At 32.1% G+C, this 22,868-nt stretch overlaps 1 protein-coding gene across 1 annotated transcript in view; it reads right to left on the minus strand.

Annotated features, from left to right (window-relative positions):
* LOC113366743 (tyrosine-protein kinase Shark-like) overlaps positions 1 to 22,868 on the minus strand; it is a 146,254-nt gene that overhangs the window by 19,481 nt on the left and 103,905 nt on the right. Inside the window, exon 6 of the mRNA XM_026608402.1 lies at positions 15,568 to 15,788. Within this exon, the coding sequence (XP_026464187.1) occupies positions 15,568 to 15,788 (221 nt within the window). The remainder of the gene's footprint in view (positions 1 to 15,567; positions 15,789 to 22,868) is intronic.

Genomic DNA, 22,868 nt, shown 5'->3' on the forward strand with positions numbered 1-22,868 from the left:
CATTGTCTCCCACACAACAGTCTTAGCTTCATCTTCCTTACGAATTGCCTCTAATACTTCAGCCTTAGTGCGTACTCTATAGTACTCTATTAGTTCGCACATCATGCTTTTCAGCTCATCGTATGCCAATCTCACATTACTTGGTGCAGAGAGAAACCATGCTGTTGCTCGTCATTATGACAATCAAACTGCGACACCAACCAAATAGTAAACCTTTTCTATTGGCACTATATACCTCTCACCAATCGCATCTATTTTGCTCAACCACAATTTCACATTCACGCCGTCGTGCCGATTCCCGCTAAATAAAGAAATCGTCTTGAATTTCTGTTTACAAAAAATTTATTGTAAAACATTTTGTGAAAATCGTCTAACCACCAAATTACATGGTTTTGCTGACGCATCCGAACAAGCTTACGGTGCACGTATATATGTACGATCTATCGATACCAATTCTGATATTAAAATAAAACTAATAGCGTCAAGATCTCGAGTAGCGCCATTAAAAAATATCACACTCCCGCGTCTCGAACTTTGTGCGGCCAATTATTAGCGAATCTTACGCAAAAAACAAGACGGGCATTAAATATCGCGTTAGATAAAGATTTTATTGGAGCGATTCCACAATAACCTTTTCGTGGATAAAATCTCCGTCTTACAAATGGAAAACTTTTGTTGCCAATAGAGTTTCTGATATTCAAACAAATACCGACGCCAACAATTGGTTTCATGTCCGATCGCAAGATAATCCAGCGGATCTCATTTCACGCGGGTGCTTCACACATGATTTATTAAAATCATTTTTATGGTGGCAAGGTCCATCTTGGTTACAAAATTTAACTGAAACACAGCAACGCACAACTAACAATCTTACGATTCCAGAGACTGATATAGAAATCAGAATTACAAATTTGATTTGCACGAAAATTAATTTTTCGTTCGATTTTATCAGAATTCTAAATTAATTAAGAACGAAAGATTACATGGTCCACTTACCATTAACGAATTCAATGATTCATTAAAGAACTTAATAAAATTATCACAACATGATACATTCGAGCATGACATAGAGTAAGGGAGCATTAAACAAATCTTCAAAACTAAAATCACTAACTCCATTCTTAGATAGAAATGGAATTTTACGCGTTGGGGTGCGGATAAAAAATTATAATATAGCATATGATAAATGCCATCCAATAATACTACCAAAGAATCATCTATTAACAGTTCTGATAGCTAGACATGAGCATTTAAAATTGTATCACTGCGGAGCACAAATGCTATTAAATACGTTGCGTAATACCTATTGGCCTATCGGAGGTAGAAACTTAACAAGATCAATCGTAAAAAAATGTGTAACATGCTTTAAAGTAAAACCCGCATTGATCCATCCATCGGTAATTTACCTAAAAGTCGTGTAACGCGGCAATTACCTTTTTTATATGCGGAGTAGATTACGGAGGTCCTGTCTTAATAAGAGATCGTCAAACAAGAGAGTACAAAAAATTAAAGGCTTATATATGCTTATTTGTATGCTTTGTTACGGAAGCAATTCACATTGAATTAGTATCTGATTTAACGACGAATAGTTTTATAGCAACATTAAAACGATTTATGGTACGACGTGACAAACCTCGGCGCAGCTTCTGGATTAAAGGAAGCGCAGCTTCTGGATTAAAGGAACTGTATAAATTTTTACAAAAAAAGTCAAATCAAAACGAGATTACTGATAAAATGATCAACGAAGGTGTGTCATGGCAGCACATTCCACCGAATTCTCCTCATTTCGGAGGAATTTGGGAAGCAGCCATAAAGTCATGCAAGGCTCACCTAAATCGAATATTAGGAAACGCCAATTTAACCTTTGAAGATTTTTATACGGTTCTGACTAGTGATGGGTGTTGAATCAACGAACGGTTATTAAACCGTTTCTTTTTCAAAAATCAACTGGTTTCAAAGTAGTTGAAAACATGGCGGCCAGTTAGTTATTCAACGATATAGAAATTCGTTCGTTGTCGAAAACGAACGTACGCAGGTACCTAAAACCTAGGTCTGACGTCAGAAAGGATCAACTAATACTATGAAAATCGCTTATTGTTAGGCTACTGCTTTTATAATATTGCAGATGTACGGGTACATATTAAAAGAAACTTGCAACATACGCCAAATCGTTTAATTTTAGAAAATCAGTTACATTTATTATAGTTTTCAATGGTTAATATTTTTTCATAAAATTCTCATAGCATTTGTCTTGTAATATTTTTTTTAAACTAAACCTGAAAAATTATTTTTATTTTTCATAACATTTTTATATAACTATATATTTTTATATTGCTATTTTTATATAACATGTAAATTCGATGTTTTAATATATGGCTTTGCTGTAATGAAAATATTTAAGTTTTTTAAATTAAACCTTCCTTCAAAATTCAATCAAATGTTTTTTTACTGATTGTTTTGATTGAATTTTGAAGGACGAAATTTGTTATAAACACTTTAATTCATAAATTTATGTATTTATTTTCTGTTGATTACAAATTATATTCGTATTTATAATAAGTTCAATATTGGTTTTGATAACGTATTGATTGACTTGATTTATTTGTATGATTATTGAATGGTGATTTTTTGTTTTATATCAATATATATCGCACCCTTTGATAAAAAACAATCGAAAAAACATTGGTTGTTTGATTGAATTTTGAAGGACTAATTGTAAAATACTTTAATTATGACTGTATATATTTATTTTATGTTAACTACAAGTTATAAGTGTATTTGCAATAATTTTAATATGTTGTTTTTGATAACGTATTGATTGATTTGATTTCTTGTGTGATTTTCGATCGATGATTTTTTGTTTATATATCAATATAACCGCATGCTTTGATTGGCGCGAACATACTCCCGGCCTTGAAATATATATTTCAAAATAATTGGTATTCTTCATTAATGTGAATTAAGTAGATGTTAATGGTTTTGGTATGACAAAAATTTCATGAACTGCATTTCTTGATTGTTATTGGAAATCATAGTTTATAGTTTTTTTTTAAGTGTTTTCAGACTAATCAGTAATAATCAGTTCAATACTTTCTGCTTCTAAATTGTCTTATTGGAGCACTGTAACACTCTCTCCTTGAACTGATTATGGTGGTTGTATCTGCAGACGAGATAAGTCTGCAACTGACTCTATATTCCACATGGGGTGACATTTGTGATAGGTAAAATTTTTTGGTTCGATAAGTTAAGCATGTCTTGCTTGATTGTCATGATTTGTTTTGAATAAAATGAATTATATTCGCAAAAGGATTTTTGTATTTATAAAAATATAGATTTTAATCAGATATGAGTGATAGTAAGATCGCTCCAACATAATTTTTTATCAAACGCGATATTCAACGCCCGTTTCATATTTTGCGCAAGAATTTTTAATAATATTGCCTCACTTAGTTTGAGGTATAAAGGGCGATATATTTTGATAGTGCTATTCTAGATTTTTCCACTATTAATTTTATTTTATAGCTAGAATTTGAAGTGATAAACACATTCATTCGCGCGCTATATGTATAGACATGTAATTTCGTGCTTAGACGATTTGGAGTTGGAATGAAAAGTTTTTAATGGTTAGAATTCAATTCATAAAGATTGAGTTTAGCTTGCGTTAAAATGTTAGTGAGATTGTTGTTAATAAATAATTTCATTATTGTATCAGCTGTAGTTAATGAACTATAAACGTTAAAATAATTTCTGGGGTTTTCGAATATTTTAAGATGTTCAGTTATGCTTTGTTTAGGTGATTGTTCTGAACATCGTATTGATAAGAACGTATGTTATTGATTTATGTTTATTTTGTTATTGGAAGTTTTACCCCGAATTGTTTAGTGCATCTTTCTGTCGTTTATCTGAACTAAAACCTGTTCGATCACTCTCTTTATATCGACCGTTAGTATGAATTTTAAAATTTGTTATAATAAAACAGATTTTTTTTCGGATAATCGGTCTAACAAGTTGTAGCTCAGACAACAGCAGACTTGTATCGGACTTGTAAGGCGTTTCCAAAATTACGCGAAAATTAGTTAAATTGATTGACTTTAACACGTCTTGATGAGGTAAATTTTAACATATTCGGTGAATTGGTTTCTGTTTGCAAGTGAAATATGACGTTTTAATGTTACTTGTCTACTATATTCTAAGTCTTTGATATTTTTGCAAATTGAATTATAGTACCAAAACTTCCGTCGTAATTAGTAATAGAATGCTCTTTGCGTTGTTTTTCCTTTTCAGTAAAGTATTGTTTATCGTCGTATGGTTCGCGTATTTATCAAAAAACTCTTCTAATTCGTTATCAAATAAATTATCAATTTCTTCTTCATCATCAAGTATGTTCGCGCCATATCAAAGGGTGTGAGTTATATTGATATAAACAAAAAATCATCAATCGAAAATCACACAATAAATCAAGTCAATTAATACGTTATCAATCAAAAACAACATATTAAAATTATTGTAAATACACTTATAACTTGTAATTAACATAAAATAAATATATACAGTTATAATTGAATTATTTTACATATGGTACTTCAAAAAGCAATCAATCACAACAACCATTGAAAAAACATTGGTCCCAATGTTTGGTCCCAATGTTTGATTGAATTTGAAGGACCAATTGCAAAATACTTTAATTATAACTGTATATATTTATTTTATGTTTATTACAAGTTATAAGTGTTTTTACAATAATTTTAATATTGGTTTTGATAACGTATTGATTGACTTGATTTATTTGTATGCATATCGATTGATGATTTTTTGTTTTATATCAATATATATCGCACCCTTTGATATGGCGCGAACATACTCCCGGCCTTGAAATATAAATTTCAAAATAATTAATATTCTTCATTAAATCGTTAGGATACGAGCTTAAAAGAGAAATTGGTCTTGAGTTCAAACATTGCTTCGATCTGTGTCAGAATCATACAAAAGTCTTCGAAGGTTAAGATTCTTCATTAAGATCTTGCATGACCCAAATGCCTCCGAAATGAGGAGAATTAGGTGACATGTGCTTCCATGATACACCTTCGTTGGTCATTTTATCAGTAATCCCGTTTTGATTTGTCTTTCTTTGTGAAAATTTATAAGATTCCTTTAATCCAGAAGCTGCGCCTATGAAATTGGTTCAATTATCTGAATAGATTTCGCGAAATTTTCCACGACGTGCCATAAATCGTTTTAATGTTGCCATAAAAGTATTTGTCGTTAATTCAAATACTAATTCAATATGAATTGCTTGAAGACAGGACCTCCGTAATCTATTTCGCATATAAAAAAGGCGATTTCGGCGTTACACGACATTTAGGTAAATTACCCATCAGTGGATGGATTAATGTGGGTTTCACTTTAAAGCATGCTACACATTTTTTTACGATTGATCTTGTTAAGTTTCTACCTCCGATAGGCCGATAGGTATTATGCAATGTATTCAATAGCATTTGTGCTCCACAGTGACTCAATTTTAAATACTCATGTCTAGCTATCAGAATTGTTAATGGGTGATTCTTTGGTAGTTAGTGATTTTAGTTTTGAAGATTTGTTTAATGCTTCCTTACTCATAATTATGTCTATGTCATGCTTGAATGTATCATGTTTTGTCTTGTTCTTCGTTATTTTAAAATTCTTATAAAATCGATAACAAAAAGCTACAACTTGTACTAGTTTAATAGATAAAGAATATAATGAAAAAAGTTCATTATTATTAATCTTCGTCAAATTTGTAATTCTGGTTTCTATATCAGTCTCTGGAATCGTAAGATTGTTAGTTGTGCGTTGCTGTGTTTCAGTTAAATTTTGTAATCAAAATGGACCTTGCCACCATAAAGATGAATTATATTTAGCTTGCTTCAGACAGTAATTAAATTATGTTATTGTATGGAATATGAATCGATTTTAGTATAAATTATGATAATTTCGTATTCCTTTGGAAAAACTGTCTGGTTTTAAACACACCGTGATTAGGCCAATAGAAACTTGTTTTGGGTTTGATAAATTCATTAGCTATGGTTCTATTTCCCAATAACATATAAGTATTCATAAAGTTTTTATCTTTGGTAAATAGATTTTGATTTGTTCGTAAATCATTTGTGCGTGAAATATAGAATTTACAATTCGCATTGTTTTTTATATGATTCGTAAATGGAGTTGTAACAATAGACCTTCCGTCATTTGTCGAAGTTCTATTAGAAAAATGTTGTTTGCGTTGTGTTTTCGTATTATTAAAATATTGGATGTTATTGTTTGCTTTCAAATCCCAAATTCTATTTTCTTGCGCTTTTACGTTAGATCTGTTATTGCATATTAAAAATGAATGCGTAGTGTTGAGAGGTACGTTACCGGCAGAATGACATGAAATAATTTGTGGTGTATCAAGGGTCGGTGGTTTGAATATCTGTGTAAAAGACTATAATGATATGAATTGCAAAAGGTACATCGACTCGATGAAAGGCATTGACTAACATTATGATTACACCGTAAACAATTAATTCATAATTTTATTTCCTTTGCTTTATTTAATCTATCTTCTGTAGATAGTGATCAAAACTTTGGGCATTTGAATGCTGAATGATAAGTCCCATTGAAAAATAGACAAATATTTTTGTAACTAGTTGATGTATCGTAAGACTTCGTTTGTTTTGCGTAATTAGTCTTTATGTCTTTAAAATTATTGAAATTTCCGGTTCTTGTCTCAGTCGGGTTTATAGCTTCTAATGTCATACAGCGTTGATTTAGAAAACTACTGAGTTCGGCAAATGTAACTAATTCTGACCCTCTATTCATGAGCACTTCCCACTCTTGGTGAGTTTCCCTGTCTATTTTAGAAATTATTAAATAATTAATTAGAGCGTCCCACTGGTCTACCGGTTGTTGCAATATTTTTAAACATATTAAATGCTTATTAAACGTATCTATTAAATTACGAAGATCGTTACCCTATTCATTGTGCATGGCTAGATGATCAAATAATTCTTTAATATGGCTATTTACGATTATTTTCTTATTTTCAAAACGCGTTTTTAATAAGTCTCAAGCAATTATATAATTATCGGCCGTTGCCGGTAGTGATTCTATAAGATTAGCAACATTTCCCTTTAGGCACGATTTTAAATAATAAAACTTTTGGGCATTGCCTATGTTTGAATCTTTATGAATTAAACAAGATTCAATTTAATTTTAATATTTATGCCTTAAACTCTTATTTATAGTATAATTTTTATGATATATATGTTTACCTACATACCTATAATATGCAATTAATATAACTTTGATTAATCGATATCTTGTCGCGTTCTATAATTTTTGACAGTAATAATATACTTTTTTTTTTAACTTCCCGTAGGGTAAGTTATTGTAATCGTACAAAAATCGAAATTAAATTTTTTTACATTTATCGACGTTTTGAAGGTTTCTGAACATTTTCGCATACCTCCGAAAAAATGGATGTGTGTGTATATGTATGTATGAATACAATATTTCACTCACGTTTTGGGGCGCAAGGATCAACCGATTTAAATAGTTCAAAAAACATTCGATTCCTATTGATAAGGAGATGTGCTGATTAGTTCATGGCAAAGACAGGTCCAGCCGTTTCGGAGATACAAAGCAAAGAGTGCAGAAAATAGAAATCGATTTTGAGAGGAGAAGGGGTGATTAGTTTTCGGCAAAAGCAGGCCCAGCGGTTTTGGAGATATAGAGCTAAATGTGCAAAAAATTGCAGTTTTTGAGAGAACTATGCGTCCGATTTGAATGATTCAAAAAACTTTCAGCTCGTGTTGACAAAACAATTGCTTTTAAAAAAAATGCATTCAATTTTTTTTTATATATATATCAAAAATAATTCAGATTTCAATTTTAATTCTGGCTAAAGTTTTAAAGCTCAATTATATACTTTAAATGAACATTTTTGACTATGTGATTCAGTCAAGTTATAGTGATCGCAAAAAAATCGAAAATGAAAATTTTTATATATCTTTACGTTTCAAAGGTTTTTCGATATTTTAGCATACCTTAGAAAAAATGGATGTATATGTGTATGTGTGTATGTGCGTGTGTGTGTGCGGATACAAATTTTCGTCGACGATTTAAGGAACACCGATTGATAAGGATTGATAAGGAGACGTGCTGATTAGTATTTGGCGACGGCAGGTTTAGCCGTTCCGTACATACGGAGCAAAAAGTGTCAAAAACTGTAACTCAGTTTTTAAGAGAACGGAGCTTCCGATTTTAATATTCCAAAAAGGATTTTACTTGTATTGACAAGATAAAGAACTGTTTAATATTTTAGGAAGTCAGGTCCAGCGGTTATGGACTCTCAATAAAAATAAGTTAAAAAAATGTCATTTTGCGGTCAAAAATGTTTATTGGACATATGTACATCAAATTATCAGATATTTTATAGAGATTTTATCAATGTGTACACATTTTGTGAAATTTTTTTTTGGTTCCGTACCAAGATTTTTAATTACAGGAAGTTCCAGCAATTTGCCTTAAGGCACGATGCCATGCACCCCACTAGTTAAATATTATTTCATAAATGTGAATCAGTTAACAAATGTCCAAGTATCATACAACACATATCCTGTATTAATTTGTTTAATACCAGATCCAACTATTTTATACTAGACTAGAGTGTCGCTTCTGCCCCTAACCATAAAACATATATTTGTTAAATTGAAATTCAGTCAAACACAATTAATTTCATAAACTATATTATTAATAATTAATAAAAAATATCTTCAATAATCTCACAAAAATATTTTGTTCACTACACTTTCCACTAATAACTTGCCATTAATTCACAATTGGCATGTAAATAATCTTCAACTGTTTACTTCAACCAACCCCATATCAACCAATCATAGATCAAATGCTCTTTACACTGTAGATCAAATGTTACGGCCCACGTTCCCACAGAAAAGAGAATCATGTTCTTTAGCGCTTTTAGACTTGTTTTAAATACTCGTTCGCTTTAAGTTCCCACAAACCACATTTATGTAGAGAAAATTATTCATATTTGCATTAGATATACGAATTTAATGCTTTCAGGGGATATTCTAGTCTATTCTTCTTCTGTTCTAGAAGAAGAGCTGAGTTTCATGCATGTTTCATGTGATTTTCGAGAGAAGGTAAAAAAGGCAAACGATATTTTTACTATCATTTTTTGTCATAGTAGCTCATCCGAAAAAAAAGTTTCTAAATAAGATTATGTAAAAATTTTAAGTAAATCGGCCAAGAAGTTGAAAAATCGTAAAATTTCGAGAAAAACGCTTTTAAAGTTTCGCGGAGAATAAAAACAGAGGAAGATTATCGTGATCAAATAGCAAAAAATCTCTGAAAATAAATTTCTAGAAAAATGTCTAAACGGAATAAAGTAATGTAACTTAGTAATGACAAAAAAAAAACAATTTGTAAATGTTTAGGAAAAAGCACATTATCGTGATCAAATAGCAAAAAATCTCTGAAAATAAATTTCTAGAAAAATGTCTAAACAGAATAAAGTAATGTAACTTAGTAATGACAAAAAAAAAACAATTTGTAAATGTTTAGGAAAAAGCACACTGATCTTACATTGATATTTTCTAAAAATGTAGATTTCGAAATTTCGAAAAAATGTTTTGTTTTGTTTTGGTACGCAATAAAACCTATGCCAATTTTTTTTCTGTACTCTACAGATGCTATTAATCAAAAAAAATATCTCGACGACTATTTTACTCAAAATAACTGATAACTGCTCATTAATATCATTGCACAAACGATGTGCAACTGGTCTTATAGGCTCGGAAAGCAATTGCACACAAGGTGTGCAATCGGTCTCGAATGAGTTAAAGTTAAATAGCTAAACTTTAAAAACATCAAAAAAGAAAGAATCGATTTCTTCAAACTTCTTTGCTAGAATTCTATTTCAATTTCAAGGATCCATTTCAGTTACAGTTTACATAACTTTGTGCGAGCGTTTTCTCAAAAATAACTGCACTGATTTCAAAAATTTAAAATTCGCAAAAAATCCTGAATCAATCAATTTAATTCGATAAGGACTTGCGTTTATCAGTTTTTCGCAAGGATCGCCCAAACCGCTTGCTTATAATTACCACAATAAAGAACACATTTTCGGCCCACGTATTAGCCAAAAATCTTGAACGCAAAATTCAAAAGATACGGAAAATACCGCACAGAAAATACCGTATCTTTCGTGAACGATTGTTAGATATAACCCCTTGTATGCATTTTGAAGTAAAATATCAAAAATTCCATTCAGCATCCCAAATTACATTGTCGCCAAAGTTGATGATACACGTATAGGAGGCAGCAACGTTTTCAAAACAAGCATTTTAGTCAAGCTGGTTTTATGGTATGTAGTCCTTAGTGCTCTCTCGGTTAGAGTACGGGCCGTCTGGCAGCTGAAACTTGTACAGCGCGAAATCAAAATTTTGAAAGCATTTTAGTCTGTCCAATTTTCATTTTTTTGACTTCGAATCGGTTCACCAAACACATATTTTTTGTTGCCAGACATTTTGGGCGCTGCTAAATGTGTGCCAGACGTCAATTTGATTATTAATTTTTTTAAAAATTCAAATCATTTTAGTCCGTCTGAAATTTTAATATTATGTTCGTTAAGGGTAAAAACACATATAATTAATTTGCCAGACGTTTCTGCGGTTGTTCACCATGTCTGGCAATCAAAAATGTCTGGCAACATTATACTAGTTTATAGCATTTTAGTCAGTCCAATTTTCATTTTTTGACTTTGAATGGGTTATCCAGATTCACATTTTTATTGCTAGACATTTTGAGCGCTGCTAAATGTATGCCAGACGTCAATTTAATTATTAATTTTTTTAAAAACTCAAATCATTTTTATCCGTCTGAAATTTTAATATTATGTTCGTTAAGGGTAAGAACACATATAATTAATTTGCCAGACGTTTCTGCGGTTGTTAACCATGTCTGGCAATCAAAAATGTCTCGCAAAATGATACTAGTTTATAGCATTTTACTCAGTCCAATTTTCATTTATTGACTTTGAATAGGTTATCCAGACTCACATTTTTATTGCCAGACATTTTGGGAGCTGCTAAATGTGTGCCAGACGTCAATTTAATTATTATTTTTTTTAAAAATTCAAATCATTTTAGTCCGTCTGAAATTTTAGTATTACGTTCGTTAAGAGTAAAAACACATAAAATTAATTTGCCAGACGTTTCTGCGGTTGTTAACCATATCTGGCAAGCAAAAATGTCTGGCATATGATACTAGTTTATAGCATTTTAGTCAGTCCCATTTTCATTTTTTTACTTCGAATAGGTTCACCAGACTCATATTTTTTGTTGCCAGATATTTTAGGCGCTGCTAAATGTGTGCCAGACGCCAATTTAATTATTAATTTTTTCAAAAATTCAAATCATTTTAGTCAGTCTGAAATTTTAGTATTATGTTCGTTAAGGGTAAAAACACATAAAATTAATTTACCAGACGTTTCTGCGGTTGTTAACCATGTCTGGCAAGCAAAAATGTCTGGCAATATGATACTAGTTTATAGCTGTATTTATCAGATAAAGTCTGTTCGCATAGGCATTATCTTTGACCAATATTTTTTTCTTTCTATCAAAGATTGTGAACGTTCAAGACGAGAAGAAGCTAATAGGCCAATATCAATTGGACCTAACCAAATTCGACCTCATAATTTTAAAGCAGTACTAAAAATATACCATTTAAGGAAGCACTAGTTAGCTTTTTTATTAATCACTGGGATAGTGAAGATATGGTTCCTTCCATTGGCAATAAAATTATTTACTCAAGTTTTGATAAATGTTATTCATATAAAGTTTTCAATAACAAAGTAATTAAGACAATTGAATAATCATTGTCATGTGAAATACACGAAGAAGCCGATTCTAGGATTATTTATCACATTAGTCAAATCGATTTTGATGCAAACGTTGTCGTACGCTGTTCGGATTCTGATATTTTAATCATACTTCTAGGAAATATAAATCATTTAAAGTTGTCTTTGAGAATTTGGATTAATATGGGTGTGGGCAATCATCAACGTTACATAAATGTTAATCAGGTATACCAAATCCATGGTGATTAATTATCTAAAGCTTTACCTTGTTTTCACGGAATCACCGGATGTGATTATACGCCAGCATTTTTCAGAAAAGGCAAAATTAGGCCTTTTAAGTTATTAGAAACTTCTTAAGAATACTAGTTGGCATTTGATAGAATTATAACGGATGACATAGAAATTGAAGCATTATTTATATATGTATGGTGCTAAAAATGATACCGATGTTAATAATGTTAGATTTCCGCTCCAAAAAATCTAATGAGAAGTTTGAGAATAAATATCGAAACTTTGACTCATCCAGTTTGCCTCCCTGTAAAGCCGAATTGCAACAGCATTTACTAAGAGTTCGCTATGTGACCAAGCTTTGGAGAAATGCTCACTTACAGCATCTAATATCTTTATCTCCACTGGCTTCTGATTGGACCATTATTGAAAATAAATACGATTTTGTCTGGTTTGTAGGAGAACAATTGCCATCTCAAGTTACGGATATTATTATGCAAAGTATGTATAAGATAAAATTTTATGAATAATAAACAAAATATGTTACGAATAAGATATACTAATTATTGTTACAGATCATAATTTATTAGAAAACGACAGTTCTTAAGATGACGACATAAACAATAGTGACAATGAGTGAGCGAAAGGCTAGACCATAGACAGTGACTATTAAATAACGCTATTATTATATAAACGTCCCATTTGAAAAAGAAAAACCGTGCTGCTCCATCCTGACAACGCACCAAGTCGCAAATCCGTGAAAACAATGGCAAAAAATCTCACTCCACTTTCCCACTCAATATATTCCCTAGATCTGTTCCCCACCGACCATATGTTGTTCTTAGATCTCAAATGGATGCTCGCTGTGAAGAAATTTTTGCCAAATGATGAGATGATGCCGAATTTTGTGGCAAACTATAAATCGTACTACGAAAATGGTTCCGAAAAGTTTGAAGTCTTCAAAAAGAAAACTATATTGAGTGAAATGATACTATAAGCTATTTATTTTAGAAATAGTGTATTTCCTACTTTTCCTACAAATTTGCATTTGTCCACTTTAACACCACAGGGAGCAATGCCTCTTTATTAATTATAAGAAATTTTCCGAAATAAGTGGTTAATTGTTTACCTAATACAATATTCATGGGCACATTTTTGCAAAAATTATTCCAAAATATTCATTAGCAGAGTTGGAATAACTATTTAATCCATCTCTTGTAGAATACAAATTTTTATTTAAGATACTTTATAATTTACAATTATCTTATTTTTTACACTTTTGACACTGTGTAAACTATATATAATATAATTAAATGTGTGTTCCTTTAAAAAAAAACTAGTATGGTGCATGGCATCGTGCCTTAAGGCAAATTGCTGGAACTTCCGGTACCGTAAATAAAAGTCTTGGTGCGGAACCCAAAAAAAATTACACAAAATGTGTGCATATTATTAAAATCTCTATAAAATATCTGATAATTTGATGTACATATAACCAATAAACATTTTTGACATTTTTTACCTTATTTTTATTGAGAGTCCATAACCGCTGGACCTGTCTTCCCAAAAATTTAATCAGTCAATACAAGTAAAATGTTTTTTGAATTAACAAAATCGGACGCTGCGTTCTCTTAAAAACTGACTAACCGTTTTTGCACTTTTTGACCCGTGTCTTCGGAACGGCTAAACCTGCCTTCATCAAAATTTAATCAGCATGTCTCTTTATCAATACGAATCGAATATTTACTGAATTATTCAAACCGGTTGATCGGTGTTCCCGAAATCGTCGACTAAAATTTGTATCCGCACACATACTCACACACATACACACACATATATCCATTTTTTCTAAGATATGCCAAAATGTCCAAAAACCTTTAAAGCGTAAAATTATGAAATTTTCGATTTTTTGCCTTCAAAATATTTAAAAGAGCGTTAGAAGTGATCAACCCGCAATAAAAATAAAAAATAAATCCCGTTGCAAAAAATTAAGTTTTCACATTACCTAATCAAAATTTGAATCAAAATTCAATAAAAAAACGTCTATAAAAAACGATAATTGACCAGTTAGATTAGAAATGATTAATTAAATTGGGAAATGTGGTAGAAAGGTTAAAATTGAGGGTGGCAGACATGTATATTTGTATGTAAAACTCGTTTTAATGCTGGAACTATCAATACATTAACCAATTTTTAAAATATTTAATTGCAAACAGATATCGTAATTTTGTGTGTTATTAAATTTTTTACTGGTGTGTGTTCCAAAGTTATGTTTTGTGTTATCAGCCGAATAGTGACACGAAATAAATTATTCGACAAAAAGTCTCCTTCGATCGATTCGAAACGTAGGATCTTAATTTGAATAACCTGAATGAAATAATAATATAACCCATTTTTTTTTAAATTACAAATTAGTATGAAGCTATACACATGAGTTCTTTAAGGACACATAGATTAAATACAATAAAATTTGCAAAAAAATGTGCTATAAATCCAAAAACTGTATATTTTTTATTAGCATTTAAAAAAAGTTTCTTATAACACTTCCAAACCTTTTAATAATGTTTTTATATACAAATAAAACTATTTACTACAAATCGAAAATTTGAAGATGCATTGTGAACGCACCCTGGTATAATGCAAATGACACTCTACATAAAGACTTAAAAATAAAAACTATTAATGAAATGATAAAAGAAAGGAGCGAAAGTACCACAAAAAAACTACCAGATCACCCGAACAAATATTTAAAAGAATTAAGCGAAGAATCTCCTAATCGAAGATTAAAAAATATGGCCACACGACCTTAAATAAAATGTCAAAAAATAAAAAAAGAGATTTCTCATAGGAGATAATCTCTTTAAATGCATTTACACCCAGCATATTATCTTAAAAAATTCTATTATTTTGATCGGCAATAAATCTATGCAAATAAAAAAACCCTCTGAACATAATCATTTGACATTTGACGTATGAGCCGCAGTCGATTGTTTCATTTTAAATTACGCTTCTACAAAAAAATCAAAGATGTAAAGTTTCTACGCGGTGTTGAAATTATAGCTCACGTTTTGCACAATCTCCGGATAAGCACAAATATTTCAAAATTAAAACTGGCCAAATCGGTTTAGCCGTTCTTGAGTTTTAGCGAATCTAACATAATATCAAAGTCCTAGAATGGATTCATTCAAACTGAGCTTGATTAAATTATGTTTATCTATGTTAGCCATCTTAAGTGTTTTATTATTACTAAAATTTATAGTATTTATTATAATCTATTTGAAAAATTATTGTTTAATTTTTAAAGATTTCTGATTATTTTTGTCCACGAACATTTAATTATGGTACGGGAAGTTTCAGCAATTTGACTTAAGGCACAATGCCATGCACCACTAGTTAAAATTCAAATGATTCAATACATTAAGAACATAAGGATATTGAAATACCTGTGACCGTATTCTGAAATGATAGGCTTGCTGTTCATGTAACATCGTCAGCACATAATTTCCTCCGTGCCTTTCACTATACCGTATCAAAAATATACCATCTTGCTTCTCAATCAAACTGGCAGCATATTGGTTCAATAAAGATACAGCTTCATTGCGATCTAGCGTTCCATGATACCATTCCGATCGATTTGTTTTAGGCACAGGTTGTTGGTAAGAGTCTATATTTTCAAAATGATTTTGAAATAATTAGTATACTGAGTTTTTATTAATGTTTTATATTTTTATATTCAAAAATTATAGTATGCCTTAATAAGTTATTTAATTATTTGTAACAATACTATTAATAATTGAAACATTTAAAACTATATAATTAGTTGACAATTTCGACTTGCATATTAGTACAGTGTTGTTGAAGTCTTACTTAAAACAAAGTAAGAACTTTTTAACTAATTTTATGTTTATGTCGTGGAATAAAGGATCTGATAATAAAATAGCATGATAGTCTAGTTTTCAAATAGTGGAAATTTTTATATTCAGTGGAACATGTGAATTAAAATTGATGTACCTCTCGGACCAATTATCTTTTCTACATCAATCTGTAGAACATATACCGTCTTTATTAATGAGTTTTACGTCAAGAAAATTAGAAGAGAAATCAGTTTTCAGTTTTTGGGTGAGTTGTAAAAATGAATTGTAATCATATTTTTTTTTTTAAAACATCTATATCTTTATTATAAAGTAATAGTAAAGTGTCATAAACGTTAGTTGTACTTTTTACTGTACTTTAAGAAGATTTCTGACAAAATTTCATGACAATTCGACAATTAGTTTAAAAGTTACAGATGTTCAAGTAACGCTACTTTTGAGTTTTTCAACAGAAAAAAAAGAATTCAATGCAATTTCATGTGTCGATAAAGATAAAGACGAGTGAGATAAAGAGTTTTATTTTTCGAGGATTTAAGAAATTTAAATTTTGACGCAGCACCATAATCACTGGTCTTCAGAGACGACTTATAAGGTACGTCCAGTCCTCGGTTCATCATAGTTAACGCACTTACTATCTGAACCGGACTTTCGTGGTTACTCGTTTGGTATACCCAGACCTCAGTGTTTATTGCTGACAGAAAAAAATAATTTGGAGCCTAAACTTTTCATTGGAATGCAATTCAACCTCTCCTTGTCCGTTAACTCAACAAATCGTCTTTTGATGCTACCTCCCATTATCGGTGACAGCGACGTGTCAAAACAAAATTTGACATAAATTATTTATTGGATTTCACAATTCTGGACTCTTATGTTAAAGAAACCAATGATCCTGATTTGGAAAAGAGCCAACTTCTTTCTCTGATCAGAACCCATCAGATACAAACACAACGCCTGCAGAAATGAAAACTGTACCCATAAATTATGCATTCCAAACATTAAGTAACTCTGATATAACTAATACCAAATAGATCGAGGCTGATTCTTAGAAGTTCACCGACATCGAGGTTCAGGAAATTTTCCACATGTTTTTTTAGTCAGAACCTTATGCAGAATATGGAGTTGATGGAAGGTCGATTTACCTACCATACTGTGGATCTGCCGACGAAACATTAGAATTACTAATTGACTAGTACCATAATCCTGCTATAATCTGCTTTCCCACCATATTTTTATAACGTGTTTTCCTGTATTTTTCTTTTAAACTGTGAGCTCAACACTGGGCAGGGAGTGTGTGGGGATCAAGCAGGCTAGTCATGAGAGGAAAACAATTGGATTTGTCATTTTTGATATATTTTCATATCAGTAATATTTTATAATAAATAAAATTCATATATTTTTATCCGATGGGAGTTTATACTTTAATATTCATTACTACTCCCACAAATATAAATAAAATGTTTTTTGAATTATTCAAATCGGACGCTTTGTTCTCTTTATACAGAATTACCATTTTTGGTTCTTTTTGCCCCGTATCTTTGAAACGGCTAGACCTGCCTATGCCAAAAACTAATCAGCATATCTCTTATTAATACAAATCGAATGCTTTTTAAATTTTTCAAATCGGTTGATCCTTGTACACATACACAAACGAATTCAATCCGATGCCTGAAATTCTGGTTATTCGGGCGCACAGTGCAAAAGCGAAGTGAATCGGATCAATCAATGCATTAGATGTGACCAAGAAGGTCACAAAATAGCCAATTGTATAAATGCAGCAAAATGTACGCTCAGAATGGAAGCACTGAAAATTCAGCCCATCAAGCCGGCACTCACATATGTCCTATATATAGGAAGGCCTAAGAGAAAATAATAAACACAAAAAAATGAAGATAATACAGCTGAGCATAAATCATTGTGGGGCACACACGACTTGCTTATGCAGATGGTAAGAGAAATGAAAATTGTTAGGTAGACCAACGCTGTTATTTGGTTCTTTTTTTGAAAATTTTGTTTCCAGAACGCCGTTAATAATACCAACGCTGGATTTGTAGCATCATCATTAGATGGCATACATTTATGCAACTGTTACGCTCCACCTAGTCTTTCTCTGTCAGATTTTGTTGATTTCCTAGATCGTCTAGTAGAGGATGCAAAACGACACCACCCAGTGGCGATAGCCGGTGACTTCAACGCATGGGCTGTAGACTGGGGAAGTAGAAAGACTAATGCAAGAAGTAAAGCACGTTTAGAGGCTTTTACTGCACCTGATGCTATTTTACTAAATAGTGGTGATAAGCCAACCTTTGTCAATGGCAGTGCTAGCTCAATAATAGACCTTACTTTCGTTAGCAACAGCCTCGTCAGAGAAAATTGCAATTGAAAGGTATTAGATATCTACACTGCTAGTGACCACAATGTAATCACCTGGGAAATATCAACGAATAGAAAAATTAGAAGACATGCACCTATACATTGATGAAAGCGTCATGAGAGTAGCCTTGAATTACAAAACTATTATTTCAGAATACGTAGATGAGTATACTAGAGAGCTGATGAAGAGAATAACCGAAGCCTGTGATATCAGTAAGACTCGTAAACATGGCCTAAATCAAAGACCATCTGTGCACTGGTGGAATGAAGAAATCAGCTCTCTTCGTAAAGAGTGCCATAAGAAAAGATGCATACCTCAGCGAGATTATAGTCTCACAAATTCTGCACAACTGGTAGTGGAATACAAACAGGCACGGCAGCAACTACAGTCGGTCAAGTAAGAGCGTGGCCGACTTTAACGACAGTTAATGAAAGATTTCGGTCTAATTCTTTCGTGAGCCGATAAAGTGAAGCTTTGTCCTTGATGCATTGTCAAAAAAGGTTTAGTTGCAGTTGATCTTTACGAAAAAATTACGTTAAACGCCATGAGTGCTAAGTTACGCGTCGCGCTACGAGGCTGCGCCCTTTTGCATGCACCTAAAGGTACCCAAATGTGACCCAAATGAGAAAGTTGAAGGCATTTGTACAGAATTCGATACACCTATATAAAGTTGCTAAAAATGTCGATGATTTATCAGAACGTGGTTCAAATAAAAAAGAAGAAAAAAGAACAGTGAATGGGTATTTGCGGAATCCTGCTTTAACACTGCAGCAAGGACGAGCAAAATTAATGGCAAAATGTTTAGAAATATCTACAAATATATCTACAAAACTATCTGAACCTTTCTTCGCATTCATGATCTGAAATGGCGCAACACAACGGGGAAGCCTCCGACGACTGAAAAACATGTGCTTCTTTTCCGCTTGAGCACATGAAAATATTGTTAGAGATTTTGAAAATGTCATTTTCACTGATGAAAGTTCTATATGAGCACATACTGTCCTCATCGAGCCGTTAAATTAAAATATGAGCCGTCAGACTGAAATAATCCGTTAAATTAGTAAAAAGCAGGCGTCGGAGATGCCAGGCAATTGTCGACTTGATTGACCAAATTGCATCCTTGCTTTTAACGTATACAATGCACTTATAAATATTAAAGTTTCATAAAATAATTATTTTTATAAATTAACCCGGCCACGCTCTTACTTGACCGACTGTAAATGAAGCTATCAAAGATAGTAAAGTTAGGTGCTGGAAAGAACTTCTAGATAAAGTCAAGGAAAACCCATGGGGAAGGCGTTATAAGACTGTAAGGTCTCGCCAATGCCTTCACTAACTTGTCCACGACTATTAAATAAAATAGTAACTACTTTGTTCTCACGATAACCTAATTTAAACTACCAGGTAACGCATGTAGAACTGAGTAATATTCCACCTATAACACTGCAATAACTGATGGAAGCTTGTCATCGGGTTGGAAATAGAAAAGCACCAGGATTAGATGGAAATCCTTATATTGCATTAAAACATCAATTATGACATCTCCGACAATGTTTCTTATAGCATATAATACATGTCTAAGAAAATGGATTTTTCCACGAAAATGGAAACAGCAAAGATTAGTGCTTCTTCCCAAAAGAAGAAAACCACCAGATGAACCATCATCCTACCGTCCAATATGCATGCTGAATACAACGGGAATTTTTTTGGGAAGAATAATTCACCAAAGAATAGATGCAGTAGTTGACTCACTCTTAGCAGGCAATCAGTATGGTTTTCGCAAAGGGCGATCAACTATCGATGCTATCAACTTGGTAGTTAATACCGCTAAGGAAGCAATTGCTGGAACCAAATGGATGGGGGATGCAAAAAAGTACTGTCTTGTAGCTGCATTGGATGACTATGTAGACTATGTAGCCATAGTAGTCGTCTCCTAACAAACTGATGAGATCGTAAGTCTATTTGACAAAACCGTCAGAAAAATTAATGGCTGGATGGGAACAATAAACCTGCAATTAGCACAACAAAAAAGTGAAGCTGTTCTAAGCACGAGTAAAAAAATAATAGAGACCATGAAGCTGAAGATAGAAAATCTAGAGATCACGTCAAAACCTCACATCTGTTACTTTAGCGTAATGCTTGATGCTCGATTGAATTTCAATCAACAGGTGGAACACGTTAGTTCCAAGGCGTCAACAGTTAGGACAAAACTTGCTCGACTGATTCTTAATGTTGGAGGCCCTAAACAAACTAGAAGGATATTTCACACAATATCGGAGGAAGCAGTGTGCGTCATTTCAGGAACTCTGCCTCTCTTAGTTTTAGCAGAAGTAAGAAGAACAATTTGCCATCGAAAACATCAACTACTGAGTCCTGAGAATTTGAGAATAAAAGTACGGCAAAACAGCACTGACCGATGGTAACTGTGAGATGTCGTAGTGAAGGGCAGATCGACGCATCGTCTCATTCCAAACATCAAAGTCTGGCTAAATCGCAAGCATGGAGAAGTGAATTATCATACTACGCAAATGCTATCTGGGCACGGCTGTTTTCAAGCCTACGTACACAACTTCAAGCACGATAGCTCGCCGAATTGACCGTATTGTTTGAGCACGTGTTATCCGTGTGCATGCTATTTAGTGCTCTACGGGACAATATAAAAGAGATATTGAGACAAAGAATTACTCCAGGTACTGTTGTTGAAGTGATGCTGACAACTGAAGCTGCTTGGAACGCCACAGACAGATTGCTAATTGACAGACAGGTGCTAATTGACCTGCGTTCTATGGAAAGAGTAAGGGCGAATGGGACTTCGCCCATTTAAAAAATGAGTTTAAAATGAAGTTAAGAATTATAACATTCTTGATCCTCCCCCACGAAGTAATGCCTAACGGCGGTTTCCGTGTGGACCAGAGGCAAGGGCAAAGCGGAGGTTTTAGTCGTTATTATACCTGGACGGTATTGTGTCCGACCTACCCAGACAAAACACCAGCCTGGGATGCATTAACGCATTTCCTTTGCTATACAAAAAAAAGTTTTTTGTAAGTATGCCGAAATATTCAGAAACCTAAAGATATTTAAAAACTTTTTTTTCGATTTTTTGCGATTACTATAACTTACCCTATGGAAAGTTACCATAAAAACTCCACCGAAACTTTCTGAAAAACCAAAAAGTAAAATTGTCTGAGATAGCTCACGCATATGTTGGACATGTCGCCCACTAATATTTGAATAGAAAATCTCTGTGCTGAATGAGTGAGTAAGAGTAATTGGAACTGTTTAATCGAAAAAAAACTGAGTTTTTGCATCAATATGTTACCTGACTTCATCACTACACTCCGGAGCCGAATAGACAATCAGCCGAGTGAAATAGAGACGATGACGAGGAATAATGCAATCGATCAACTGGCAAGGTTATGGCGTCAGTTTTTTAGGATTCGCAAAGAATGATCTTTATCAACTACCTTAAGAAAGAAAAGACCATCAACAGTGATCATTGTATAAAGCTATTGGAGAATTTAAAGATCGAAATTTGCAAAACGGTCACAGTTGAAAAAGAAAAAAATGCAGCCGAATAGAGAGATTATCGCCGAATTATGGAGCAAAAGACTAATTGTACTACAAAAATGATATTGAAAAGTTCAAAGTTCGGTATAATCGGTATATCGTCTTCGAAAAAAACTATATTGAATATAAACATTTGTTTCTCCCAAAAATATCTTAGTTACCCTTCTTAAATTTTATTGGATCATCGTGTGCATATATATCCAATTTAGTTTTAGAAATTCTAATTAATTTTGGCAATTTTGAACTAAAAAAGCAAAACTGTTGTCAATATTTATAAAAAATTCGAGATAAATCGATATAAGATTCTGATTTGATTTGATTACCATGTTAGTTTGGATATTTAAACATCATCAAAAAGCGACATATTAAATTTAACATTAATCATGAAGTTTTTTTCACAGTTCAATAAACCTAATATTTTTGACGAATTCAAAAAGGAACAAATATATTATAATATGTCCATAGATAAAAAAGCATAAATATCCAACTTATCCTATAGGCAATATTAAAAATCACATGTTAGATACAAAATATCAAATTTTTGAATATTTATATAGAATTAGGCAGTCAACAATTCAAAACAAAAAGATGTGCAAAATTAAAGTTGTTAATGTTCAGGGAAATTTAGGGAAAAATTGATTTATGATTAGGATTTTATTTGCTTTCTGTGTTCATTCATATAAACGTCAAATAATAATATTTTAAATCACGATTGAAAACAAAATTATTATATAACATTTTTTTTTCAATCGATTTTAATTCAGCACAATTGTCTATGCACACTTATTATATTATACACATGTGTTTTTTTATATTAAGATACATTCTTCTCAAAATGTAAAACTGTCAGTCATCATTAAGTTCGTTTTTTGTTTATAAAAAATCATAACTGATTCTTCTATACTTTTCCTTCATTGCAACTATTTTAAAATGT

This window comes from Ctenocephalides felis, unplaced genomic scaffold (genome assembly GCF_003426905.1).
Source record: "Ctenocephalides felis isolate EL2017-DRISC unplaced genomic scaffold, ASM342690v1 CF-g0.4_SCAFFOLD_01170, whole genome shotgun sequence".
Lineage (NCBI taxonomy): Eukaryota > Metazoa > Arthropoda > Insecta > Siphonaptera > Pulicidae > Ctenocephalides > Ctenocephalides felis.